This window comes from Branchiostoma floridae, chromosome 3 (genome assembly GCF_000003815.2).
Source record: "Branchiostoma floridae strain S238N-H82 chromosome 3, Bfl_VNyyK, whole genome shotgun sequence".
NCBI lineage: Eukaryota > Metazoa > Chordata > Leptocardii > Amphioxiformes > Branchiostomatidae > Branchiostoma > Branchiostoma floridae.
The window spans coordinates 21843103-21856836 of NC_049981.1; the positions used below are offsets into that span (position 1 = coordinate 21843103).

At 39.7% G+C, this 13734-nt stretch overlaps 1 protein-coding gene across 5 annotated transcripts in view; it reads right to left on the reverse strand.

Annotated features, from left to right (window-relative positions):
• LOC118412009 overlaps positions 1–13734 on the reverse strand; it is a 109805-nt gene that overhangs the window by 12948 nt on the left and 83123 nt on the right. For all 5 annotated transcript variants that reach the window (XR_004830712.1, XM_035814586.1, XM_035814588.1 and 2 more), the window contains exons 9-13: positions 12776–12881; positions 11963–12020; positions 11097–11191; positions 6558–6707; positions 4618–4780 (exon numbers count right to left, since the gene is read on the reverse strand). Coding sequence is in view for 4 of the 5 variants with exons in the window: in XM_035814586.1 (XP_035670479.1) it covers positions 4618–4780; positions 6558–6707; positions 11097–11191; positions 11963–12020; positions 12776–12881 (572 nt within the window). In the remaining variant the exon portion in view is untranslated. The remainder of the gene's footprint in view (positions 1–4617; positions 4781–6557; positions 6708–11096; positions 11192–11962; positions 12021–12775; positions 12882–13734) is intronic.

The window sequence follows — 13734 nt, forward strand, 5'->3', positions numbered from 1 at the left end:
GTTAGTGTACTTGGAGGAATAAACTACTGAAAGCTGTCCTACATGAAACCAACAATGCATGAGTCCATGCAGAATATCCATAGTCTGCATTCATGACAAGGAAATGCCTTGGACATACCTGTACCTGTCACTACCTTGTGTAAATTCTTTAAACAGTTCTTGATGGCTTAATTTGATCAACCATCTCCTGAGAATATACAGTAACAGTGTATGAGATGGTGTGTACATGTTTGTACAGTAGGAGGGAATGGACAGAATTTGATCGAGACTACAGACAGCAGAAAAATTATCAAATGAATATTCCTTCATACCAACTATCCTAAAAACTACCACCTTACAGGTGGTCCAATGTGGGTTGGATGAATTGAGAGTTGGTAAAAATTCAATGTATCATGACAATAAAATGCATTGCACATTGTACTCTTAAATCGAAACGAATGGTACAATGTTCCAGGATTGTCTCAAATACAGGGTTGGTGGTTGTCTGTTCATACATTGGTTTCTACATTGATAGAGGATTCCAGTGGGCTTCGACTGAAATAACTTATATGGATGAATTCTACTTCAAGTTCTGCATGGAGGGGCCCCAGAAAGCCATTTACGTCAAGCAGTGGTTACACTGACCATGATGTTTTCTTGTGCTCATCTTTTTCCTACCATTACCCTGGTGCAAAATAACTACTGTAAAATTACATCCCATTTCAAATTTGCAAACTCCACCTTCCATGACCCCTCCTTGCTTGCAACAGGCTTACTAAATGCAGGACTTGCACCAACCCATGCTTTTATTGCATTTGGAGGGCGAATTGTGAGTAAATAAGAATAGCATTTTTAACAAGTTTATTTTTGGTATCAACAAAGTCATGAAACATCACATTGCTAAGTGAATCATATAATAAAAGTAGGACTTGTACCAACCCTTGCTTTTATTGCTAGCTTTTGGAGGGCTACTTTCAAGTATATAAAAAAGTAACACATACATTTTGGCCACCTTGAGAGCATTGCTGACAATAACAATGTTTGCATACGATAGGATATGTCTTCTTCTAAGGCCATGTTGATTTGATTACATGGATGACATCCATGCTCGCATAAATTTTCGACCATTTCCAAATATAGAAAAGACAGTTTCAATTGTACTGTAAAACGTATAAAGCAGCAGCAGAATGAGTAAACCCATGCCATACATTGGAAAAAAATATTGGAAAAAGTATACTAATGTCATAGAATGCCAACGTCAGCTCTTAGGTCAAAGAAGATGTGTAAGAACAAAAATGAAGAATTTATCGTTTGGAATACCATACGCCGTACGTTTTGGCATACCATAGGCATTTGCACAACATTCTTGAGTACCTAGATATCATAATTACAGCAACTTTTATTTTGGGCCAAATCTGTTTTATTTGCACACTCGCATCAGTTTTGGGGTTCCTTGAGGATGCATCAGCCATATAATCAAATCAACATGGCCCGATTAGAACTTAGCAAATCAGGAATGGACAGTTTGAAGAGAGCTGGCAGACTGTACGTCTAGAAGGAGATGGACCATCCCCCGGAGGGTCTTCTCTCCACTCGGGGCACTGCCGGCAGAAACAGCAACACGCCACGAGATGGAGGAGGCAGGGAGAGAACACAGAAGATGGCACGGGTGAGGGGGGCAAAGAAACACATGAAACAAAGTGTGAATGTTGGATGAAATGATCCAGGAGCGAGATAGATAGAGCAGGTCAGGTCCCAGTGGCTTTAGCTTGAGTGGAAAAATTTCAAAAATGATCTGGACTTTATTTTTGTCTTCAATATTGTACCTTCCAGTCCTAGGAATGTGAAAGTGATGTCGATCCTGTTTTGCTCACTTGAAGAGCTATTCTTCCACTGATTGTGACAGAGAAGACAAACTCTATGTACAGTTTTTTACATGTTCATTGTAACGGGGAAATTTCCGTAGCTCTTTTGACAAGCACAATAAACAGAGGACCACGTTAAATGTCCTGTCCTATATAAGGACAGTGTGCATATCAGGTGAGAGACACTGACAAAATCAATTCACGGCTTCTAGTTTCAGAAACAGGGCCGCTAACCATTGGACTATGCAAATAGGAATGCTGTTACAGTTAAGTTTTGTTGTCTGATATTGTCAGTAGAACCAATGTACAGAAACTCTCTTACTGTGTGAATCTATGCTTTTCACTTGAGTTTTTCCCCCCAAAATTAAGAATGTCGTCACTGACGCTTAGCATTGCAACTATATATGATAATATTAGCCACTAGGACCTGAGAAACAGAGGAAGAAATAATGATGGATGTTGGGAAAAGAAATAAAAAACAAATAAAGCAGGAAAAGCACAAAATAGCACAAAATAACAGGATGCTTCTAATCTGCATGATTCATGGTTTATTCTTGAACAAAAACACAAGAAGCATGACAGTGTGACATTATGTACTGATCATGATTGTATAAAAACATGTACACACTGCTCTTGCATTTAGTTTCACTACAACAGTTACAGTAACTCTATGTTAGTATTCTACTTCAACACACACAAATAATCACACATCTTGATGATTGGTAATACATGTATGTCATACTTGGGGATGCTGGAAAGAGAATCACAAAAGAGCCACACTTGATTCGCCGGGTGTAAGTGTCACTGGTAAGTCTCTCTCTATATACATGTATTTGTGTGATGGAAATGACTGCCATGCCAATCTTGAATGGATTTTTGCACGTACATGTAAGTGCATCTGTGACCATTTGTAACGGGATTATCATAGTGAAGATTTTAGATATCAGTGCACAAAGAAAGCCTCAACAGAGATGGCCCTCCGACACCGACCTTTGACCCCTTGCTGATGTCACATTTTGTCACATTTCCGGTGAGGATACGTGACACAGGCTTCGGGTCATCACAATTTGAGCAGGGTCAGAGGACTCACTGAAAGCCTGCTGGTAGCTATAGGAGGTTTTCTTTGTGTACACTATGTACAATTAGGGATGGATACCGGTTCAGACTTGTTCAGATTTCCAGTTTTTAAAAAAAGACGGTTCAAGGCCTTTCGTTTTTTTTACTCGGTTCTTGCATGTTGCACTGGTCTTAACCAGTCCAGTTGAACTGATATCCACCCCTAGATACAATGTTTAAAATCTTCACTGTTTGGATGAATATTATGAAATATACGTTTTGAAGCAAGACTGCCATCTACAGCAAGCAGCCTTCAATGAGTGATAGGAACAACTGCAAGACTTTGATCCCGTGGCATTGTCAAAAGTCGGCATCATAATTTATGACAGTAGCTTGCTGATGACAACTGTGCAGTCAAGTTGTAAATTTATGAACCAAAGAAGCAGAAAAATTTGCATGTGGCATCCATGCCAAGAACCAATTTCTTTAAGTTTGCATCAACTGTACTAGAACTGTACCATACAGTTTCGAAAGCTGCTCTTTCCATCCTGTCAAATGTATTGTAATAGTAATATTAATAATATGTTTGACTAAGGTGGCATATCACTGTTAGTGGGAAAGGAATTTAAGACAGTCATGCAAAAAATATTACAATGCATAGAAAATACTAACACACCAAAATTTTAACTCCCTGTCATTGTAAAATTCACAAACTTGCATGTTATGATGGAACTCAACACAACTATAGGAATTTCTCATTTTTCTCTGCTGCACAAATCTTCTTCTGATCCATTAAAATCATTCCTTGTTGTATCCTGTAACGTTATGATACACAATCAAAACAAAATGGATAAGAAACAACAAAATTCAAAAGCAACTAACACATCATGCCATTAACTACGTAGAAAAATATTTTTAAAAACTGTACATGATGCATTCTGTGGTGGCATTGCTTATGATAAAGAAACAAAACATGACATCATATTAATGATTATTCCCACACAATATATGGACAAGGGACTGTATTATCAACATTTTCCAGTTTAGTGCTTTAGTCCACATTATATAGTACCCATCCGCCGCTGGCAAGCTTCAACCCAATATTGCACTTTCTGTCCCCCACAAAGTAACTGCCTTGGGGACTATCATTACATATTGAACCTCATCTTTCTTCGGTAATCTCATGGAAAATATTTCTTACCCGCCACGTAATTACGCTCGTGGCTTTACAAGAAGCGCTGAAATGTAATTAGCAAGTTACAACGCAAAGACGACACCCACCACAAGTCATGCAGAATGAATCAGCACATAAGGCCACATACCAATTTAATTTGTTGGTTCTCGGATTTTAAAAAAAGATTTTCATAAACCCGTATCTAGAAAAATACAATGAAGCCTGAGGACCAGGTTTGTGCCTTGGTGCACTCATTTTTCTGTTAAACGGATTATGATGCAACTTGAGAGTTGAGACTGTATTATAGTCTCAAGTTGACACGATTTTTAGATCAGGGTACTACTTGTACATAATATGATATTATGCATTTCTTGGGGTGAATACAGCCATTTTCAAGTTTTCCACCCTACCTTAAAGATGTCTTCTTGCTATATTTTCACTTTCAAAAATCCGAGAAAACCAAGAAATTGAATTGGTATAATGGCCTAAACATCATGATCATGCATCACAACTTAGTATCATAGGAAGATTCACTGGACGTACGTTGTGCACCTTCCCCGTGGGTGTAGCCCGGCAGCATGGTGGTCTCGGTGGGAGCGGTCTCCGTGTTGACCGGAGAGCCGAAGTGATCGGCGAACAGCAGCAGCAGCGGCTGATAGTGGCCCTTCCTGCACTTCTCCACAACATCCTTCCATTTGCTGCCGATCTGTGGGGAGAGGATTAGATAGATAAGGCCACAGCAAGTAAATTTTATGGATGACATCAGTGCACTCATTGATTTTTGCCTGATTTCAGGAAAAAAAATTTTTTCCTCTTCAGGGATGGTCAGACATACCAACGTCCTTCCATTTGCTGCCGATTTGTGGGGAGAGGATTAGATAGATAAGGCCTTAAGGGAAAAAAAAGTTGTGGTTCCTGTTTCAGTCCTGAAAAAAAATAGGGTCAGTAGGTAGGGATTATCTTTTTTTTTCTTCTTTCTGCACTGCTCTACAACGTCCTTCCATTTGCTGCCGATCTGTGGGGAGAGGATGAGATAGATGAGGCCACAGCAAGTAAATTTTATGGATGACATTAGCACGCTCGCGCTCATTAATTTTTCGGATTTCAGAAAAAAAACAAGATTTTTTTTCCTCTTTGTGCATCACAGATACATTTATCCTTCATTAGACAGGACAAGCAGTGTTTTTAGTTCAATAGGAATTGGGCTGAAGTGACTCCACTGCCCACCCAAAAAATGTCTAGGGTTGGCAGGTTTTTCTCAGGTAGGTAGGGAAACAGGAAACACAATCTTTTTTCCTAGGCCTAATGTCAGAGTTACGCCTTGCTGTGAACCACAGCTGGGCAACCTTTTAAAAGGTTGATACGGTTTCACGTTGCCATTATAAGCTTCAGCATTCAATGATGAGACTTGCAGAGAAGAATGCACAATAGGATGGGGGGGGGGATGGAGCAACATGCAAGGCAACTGGGAAATACCGTCGGAATGTAAGCATGAGGCAAAAGAGTTAACTCCCAAAACACATCAAGAAGTTCATGGTATTTGATGTTTGATACAGATCAACTATTTTAGAAGTGAACAATCATGCATTAGTAGCCTGAGCATTACATCAGCTGCTTGGACAATGTTCCTTTGGTATTTCTGTTGGTTAATTTCGAAAAAACCTTATCTGAGGTAGACATCCCACATGAAAGAAGAGTATGAGAACCCTTCAAAGTCTTGTCATTACAGGGGGCTTAGTTGATAATTGGGTCTGAGGAAAGAACGGTGGCTGGAAAATGAGAGAGATTGACTCTCCATTCCGTTGCCTTGATTTTCCTTCCCTTTTGGAAGCATCTGTAGTCTAGACAGTCATGACTCATAGATAAAGTTGACACATTTTAACTTTCAAGTGTCAAAGTTAACATTGTTCAGGGCTGGTGTTCTACAAACCTTTCTAAAAAGTTTGAAAATACTCAGTGAAATAACACATTTTCAAAAAATACTTGCAAAGAAAATTCTTTAATGAAACAGGATGGGTATACTGAGCTACATTTGTACTTGAGCTAACTGATGGACAGCCATTCCCTTACTTTTAAACTACAGGCTGTGACTGCTGAGCATATGTTGATCAACCAAAGATTACAAGGAACAACTTTTTGTTTGTGTTGTGTCTTTTTGCATACTTTTACATCATGCATCATATTCCAATTATGAAATCAAGGTTATATAGATCCTATTTTGTTTGCTGTATGGTCTCTCAGCAATTGCCCTTCCAATTCTAAAATTTTGAAAAAGTTAAGAGCTTGAACACAAAGTATGCACAGACTATGCCATTATTTAAGCCAAAAAGTTAACGCACCATCATGTTTTTTTTCCCTGTGAATGTTTCAGCTCCCTTTGTCAGGTCTGCGACCCCCCCCCCTCCAACTTAAAGATGCATAGTATTACGCTATTGGAGAATCAAACCATCGAAATTCATTTCAAACACACAATAATGCCTCACCTCCTTCACTGTGGCATCATCAAAGTAGATCCACGTTTTCAAGCGGGTGTGGAAGAAGAAGGTGGAGTAGTGCTTGCCGTAGTACGTCACCACCCCCACCAGGTGCAGGACCTTCCCTGCCGCAGAGTCGTCCACCACGGAGTGGAAAACCTGAAGCAAAGAAGCGGTTAGTGTGTTCCAGGAGATGAAGACATTAGAGTCAAGACATATCAACTTCTCAGTAATACCCCCTTTCCACTAGGACGGTGCTCAAATTTGACATATCACTCAACGAATTGTATCAAAAGGAAACAAATCTTGTTACACTTTGTGCATTTTGTTGTCTTCTCAATCACACTTTTATGCTTTGTATGACATACCCAGTATGAAAGTGAAGGTTACACATATCCTATGTCCTAGGTCGCAGTGAGAGCGCAGCACAATCGCTGTCCTAGTGGAAAGGGGGCCTAAGTAAGTAAGTCATAAGTTATAAGTTATACCGCCCCTTGCGAGGTGACATACCCTTTCTTTGGCTGATACAAGATGGGGTGCGCCAGGTCTTCCGTCTAGGAGAATGATGTAAATCACCGTTTTGTACGGTCAACTTCTCAAGCTGACCAACTGTCATGCAGCAATGCTGGCAGCTGCCCATTTGCTCATAAAGACGCAACATATAGGTCTGGCTCTAGACGAGTGAGGGATCAGAGCCCTCGAGCCATAACCTGGACCATTCATCTTTCCCTCCCGTTTTAGGGTGGACCTTTATTGTTGGGTTCCATTACCCTCTCAATACCTTCTCTGGCCTGTGCCGTTCATAACTTGGCTGTTTGAAGACACTGAAGACATATGTGCTATTCGCTTCATCCATACTTACACCGCGGAGGCACGGGGGAAACGGTCCCGTAGGAAAAGGGCCGGCTTTAGTAAAGGACCAGGGGTCATTATTAAAAGGACAAGGTCGTGCCCTTGAAGGAGTAAACTTGCCGTTGATCCTTCTCAAGATGTGGAGCCTGTCACAGCGGCGATACCGAACCCCCGCTGCCACCACATTTAGCTGACACGGCAATGACATATGACGAGTATTTGTTAAGGGGTTATTGCCAGATGAAATATGCCTATCGCATTTTGCGGAGACCAGGCGCAATCAATTCTTGAAGCCTACCATGCCATAAGGGAAAAAAAGTGCACAGGCATGCCATCAGCAAAATCAGGGGGAGACACAGCCAAGCATGAACAGCCTGAAGCACCGGCTTGGGGCATAATAGCATATTAGGGGGGCTCCGCCTCAGTCAAGTGTGCACACTTATAGAACAGATGTGCATTTTGCGCAATTTGGACTCTGAGCTATGAAAGCTCAGCTAGGTATAATTGTAGGTTTTCCTTCTGCTTTCCCTGTGCCATGTAAAACTGTGATAAACAAGTTTGCAAGAGAATGTCTCACAAACACATAGTCTAGGCGATTGGTGCAAAATATAGCTAAAATTGCTCAAAATGTGGTAAAAGCATGAATTTTGGTAATACTATGATGAATCCTGAGTATGTACTAAATATTTTCAAGGGTGGTGCCAATTCAAAATGCCTTTACCACACATTGTAAATTGAGCAATTTTTGCACCAATCGCCTAGACTAACATGGGACTGATACACTACGTACAAGGTGACACAGATGATGATGATTTATGCAAACAAAAAAAATGTGACTCATTCTCCAAAATGGAAAAGCACAGTAATTTAGTGGCAATGATTTAATCAAGGTAATTTGTATGTCTGCAATGCTAATTAACATGTTAATAAAGAATCAAATTGAATTGAACAAACTGAAATATGGCAGAGCTAGAACTCCTGACACCTGTCCAGTGCAGCGGACTATCAGGTGGTTTTTTAATAATGAGCTACAATTATATTGAAGCATCAAGCAAATTTCAAAATACTCTCTGCATGTGCACTTTAATTTGCCTTGGGAATTCCATCATCAGGAATGACTGATTACACTTTGAGTTCAGTCGTGAATTGGAAAAACAATATTAGTTGACTTGATGGAACTAATTGTTTTTAGCTGGAAGTACATGCGACATTTACTGTAGCAGTAATGCTAGTTCACCTTTATCTGTAAGTAACCTTTATCAAGTATTTTTAAAATCAGGTATTTAGGAATATCAAGTGATTTCAAATTGCAAAATATTTTCAAAACATTGCAGTTCTTTCCAATATCCTTAAATACTGTTGTTTCTAACAATAATGCATTATGCATTGGCCCATAGATAAAGGTGAACCTGTGTTATATGTATGCCAGGAAATGACACACTTTTCCCATGATTCTGTTGAATATTCCAATAAGGGACTGGCAAGTTTCTCAAGCTGGTATTCTGGCAGTATTACCAATGTTGCATTTAGCAAAGTACACGCACCTAATTTTTAAACAACAAATCCAGGTACACAAAGAACAAAGAAGATTAGGTATCACTAAGTGTATTCACTTCCATCAATTACTGACTCAAACACTGAAAAGCAAAATTTAAACAAAAACAAAATTTGAAAGCAGAACCCCTCCTTGGAACTGTTGCTGCAATTGTCAAACAAAATTTGACAGCAGAGCACCGTTCCTTGGCACCGCTGCTGTACATGTATGTCAACTCACGCACGCTTCCAATCAGCGCCACACTGAGGTCAATTACTGCCTGCCTATATTTCTTCAAGGCCAAGTTCCAAATCTCTGGTGACCAGGTGTCCTACACAGAACTCATTTCCGTTGCCCTGACTGGGACAGGGAGAAAATGTCAGGTGTCACAATGCATTACTTCACAGCTTCACTTCTATTGAAGATGATCCTCTGAGGTTTGAGCCTTTGTTTATTCATGAAAGCTTAAATCGTCCTGCAGGTTGCTTTTCATTGAGGTGATGAGGGAAGAGGCAAGGGTCAGACAATGTATATAACAGAGATACAGTTAATGTTTGTATAAATGTAGTCCATATTGTTCTCTTCCTCCATAAAGCGAACAAACTACTTTGAATCCACATGCAGTATTCTCAATCATGTGTATAAAGTGATATTGTGAACATTTCTAAGCTTTGGAAAAAGTTTGGAAACTTTATTTGGTCAAATCTCCATAAATACCTCATGAAATACAATGCATAACACATCATCAGGAAGCTTGATGGGATTTTCATCTTGCTTTGACCATACTTTCATAGATTCAGAACAGGGGCTACTTGTGTGTGTAATGTTAGATATTCATCTGTCCAGAAACAAACTACTTGTAATTATTATATAATCATTAAACTGGTGAATTGAACAAATTTTGACCAAAACAGGAAAGCTTAGACTCTACTTTTTCCTTCTAACCCAAAATGTTTCAAGATTGAGCCAAAACGTTCAAGGAAAAGCAGGACTTTCAAGGAGTTTAAGGTGGCACTAAAATCGTACTCCAATTCTGAGCCCTCTACTGTGCAACCCAACACTCAGTTGCCCTTCTCTGGCACCTCATCAGACAATCACAGCATGTGTGACTTGGTAGATTGGCTGCACTTCGGGAGCTAACTCTCAAATGAGGAGGCTGGCTGTAACATCTGAATACAGTGCACGACTTCAGTCCATACCAATTTAATGTTTTGGTTCTCAGATTTTAAAAAGCGAGACTACATAATAAAGCTTGAATGTGACTGTATTCACCCCATAAAATTGAGTGCACCAAGGCACAAACCTGATCTTCAGGCTTCATTATCATTATGTTTTTCCAGTTAAGGGTTTTGGAAAAAAAATTTTAAAATCCGAGAACTAACAAATTAAATTGGTGTTGCCTCAGTCCGCTATCTCCCCAGCAGCAGAGCTGTGGGGGCGTGTAGCAGCTCGGAACTGCCGATTGAGATTTCCTGCCTTCATGACGTCAATCTAGATGCGTCTAATGACACATGTCGAAGATTTTTCAGAGAAGCTGGGTGAACAGCCAAGTCATGTTCTTATCTGGTTAGGACATGTATCTACATGTACATGTATTTTCCACCATTTTATAAACAGAATTCATAACTGTTGAGTGATTTCAACCTCTGATGAGGTAAGTTCTTATGACTCCAAAATACAACATTTCTTTTTGTTTATGACAAAAGTCAGAGTATTCACCCTTTTGGTTAGATTGAACATTAGATTACCAAAAATTATTTTTCCAGGTCTTCACTCCTGCCCTCACTGACACAATTAAACAATAACTATACCTGCGATATCATCACATTAAACATACAGTGGCTGCTGTGTAAAATTTGCAAACCCCGTGATGTAAAAGTGTACCTAGATAGGCATTCGTCAGTCTAGCAAGACTATAATGAAAAGTACTTCTTCTACACAAGGAACTTACTGTTTGCTTTTATGCTTTAAACTTCTGAGTTATGAGGCAAATCTCTGCTTTTCTACCCCCCGTTTTAACTTTTAAGCCCATCTTTCAAGGTACTAGCAGAACACAGTTTTGGGCCTATTGGGATTTTGGGGACTGTGGGGGTCACGGAAAAATACCATGTTCTGGGACCTTTTAAAACACCCTGCCTCCAAAGTGCGCCTGTGATACTCACATCTACGAGCCGGATAGTGGTCCCCAGACAGTTGATGACGTCCATGATGTGCTCCACTGTGGGCTGGTCTGTGTCCCACACCAGGCCCAGACTCACTACATGGAAGGGTTTCCAAGAAATACAGGCTTAGCATGATTCAAACAATTCAAAAATTCACTTCTAACGGCAATGTACTACTTTTATTTGAATGTGGCTAGCTTGAAGTCTGTGTCCCACACCAGGCCCAGGCTCACTACATGGAAGGGTTTCCAAGAAATACAAGATTAGCATGATAGAAAAGAGTTTTTGAGAATTTGAAGTTGCCCATACATCTGTAACAGATGCTTAGAGGTGACGCCCATCTCACACATCTGTGCAAGCCAATACAGCAAGGGGCCAGTTTTCTGGTAGTGATGTGTATCTAACTACCATACTCTTTCCTCATTAGTGCTGAGTGCTCAACAGAGAAAGCAGCATGTACCATTTTCAAAGTCTTTGGTATGACTTGGCCAGGGATCAAACTTACAACCTGCTGACTGTAAGGCAAACACTCTACCTACTCGGTCATTGCACCAGTTAAGAAGAAAAGAGACTGCCTACAGGCCAAAGAAAAAACCTCCCCGTGAATAAGTAGTCTTTTCCGTTGACCCCATGAACTGGAATGTCTGTCATATCTGAATAAAAACTAGCTCTACCATCTTTGAACATCTGTCGCTACCAAAGTCCGACCTTTACGGTGATACATGTACCATGTTCCCATTCAATTCCTGTATTCAACTAACAATGAAAACGAAGTGTATTCAACTAACTATGCAAACACAAGAACACAAACATTCAGATACACTGAAAACAAACTACACAGAGATAAAAATGTTTTAGCTACTCACCTATTTCAGGGGAGTTCATTAACATTCTCCTGATCTGCACCCTCTCTCCACAATTACTCTAGAATAGTGGGAAGGAACATGAACATTTTACATGTGAGCAGCATGAGAATAACACAATCATGCCAAATACAAATTCCAAGAAAAAAACTTCACATAACCATTTCTGTTTTTTTGGCATATCAATTAATAGTTGTTTTTTTCTTGGGATTTTTTCTTGAAAATGGACAGGCAAATCCGAGAAGCAACAAATCAAATTGGTGTGGCCCTATCAAGCAAGTTTGTATAATGATTCATGTTCCACATGACCATGTATTTCGTAATTATGCGGACGCCTGAGGGAAGCTGATAATCCACTGCGGAGCTCATTACCGACTAGGTTATGTTTTCACCTCTCCATGACTGATTTGCTGGTTGCTTCATTCGTTTGTGAGCAGGACTTTTGGGGATCTTCGTTTGCAAAGTTTAAAAAAATTTAAGCTTAATTGGTGGCTTTAATCACCATATGTATCAAATGAGCAGGCCTTATGACACCATATAAATTTCAGAGGGTCATTAGCTCTTAATTGATAACTCAATCATCTTGTGTGAATATTGCTTTGTACATTCCATTGACAACACACACAGCTTCTGTATAATATGGTAACTACATGTGTTGGCCTAGTATTGTATAGCTTTGGTTGTCACTGTATATGTCAGTTGGCGAGATTGACCGGAAATTTATGGTGAGTTCATCTTTTGTGTTGAAACAAAGCTTAACTTTGTAACTATGGAAAGAAAAAGTGAATACAATCGTTCCGTATGCTTTAAACTTACAGGACAGTTTCTAAGGTCACCGACCCCTCCTGCATTCTTCAGCAGCTGTCCAAACATCTCGGGGTACGGCTTCTTCGTCTTGTCTAACATCTCCTTTCCCTGGGCTCTGGACAGTAACGAAAGGTGATAAACACAAAATGTTTACAGTAGAGAATATAACAGGGTGTGTTCTGTATAAGGGGTATGTGTCGGTACATTCATAATGAATTTTATCAAGGGCCCAGGTACAAAAATACAAGACATACACATACATACTATTATACACAAAATACTACAAACTACAATTTAGAGGTGTATATTGATTGCCAAATCAAACACTGCTTTCCAATAATGAGGGTTTTAAATCATGATTGCTCCTCCTGTTAGACCCAAAATCAGAGAGTGATATAACTATGGAGCAGAGGAAGGCTTAGTTTTAGACTCAATGATCCCATAAATTGTAACAGTAATTGTGATAACAGTTTTTGTTGAAACACTGCCAAAACGGGCCTAAATCACAGCATATGGTATACACATCACAGCATATGGGATCCAAATCACAGCAAATGGTATACAAATCAAAGCATATGGGATCCAAATCACAGCATATGGGATCCAAATCACAGCATATGGGATCCAAATCACAGCATATCATTCCCTATGCTGAAAAGGCCTGGTGACAGTGGTGTGAACACTGGATGGAAAATGGCACAACGACAGCAAAATCAGCACCACGGACATACACTAATGGACTTTTCAAAGGATTAAGATCCTAAGGACTTAATATCCTTTTAGTTACAGTTGAATACTAACTAAAGGACAGTGAACAAATTCATGCTCCATATGATTTTGCTCAAACTAAAAAGCAATGAAACAGAATTAATATGATTTGAAAAGTTAGTGCGGACTTAGGCTTTTCAATATTTTCTAGGACTGGTTGTTATGTTTCCTAGTTGCAGGCCAGAGGGTGACTGAGAGGA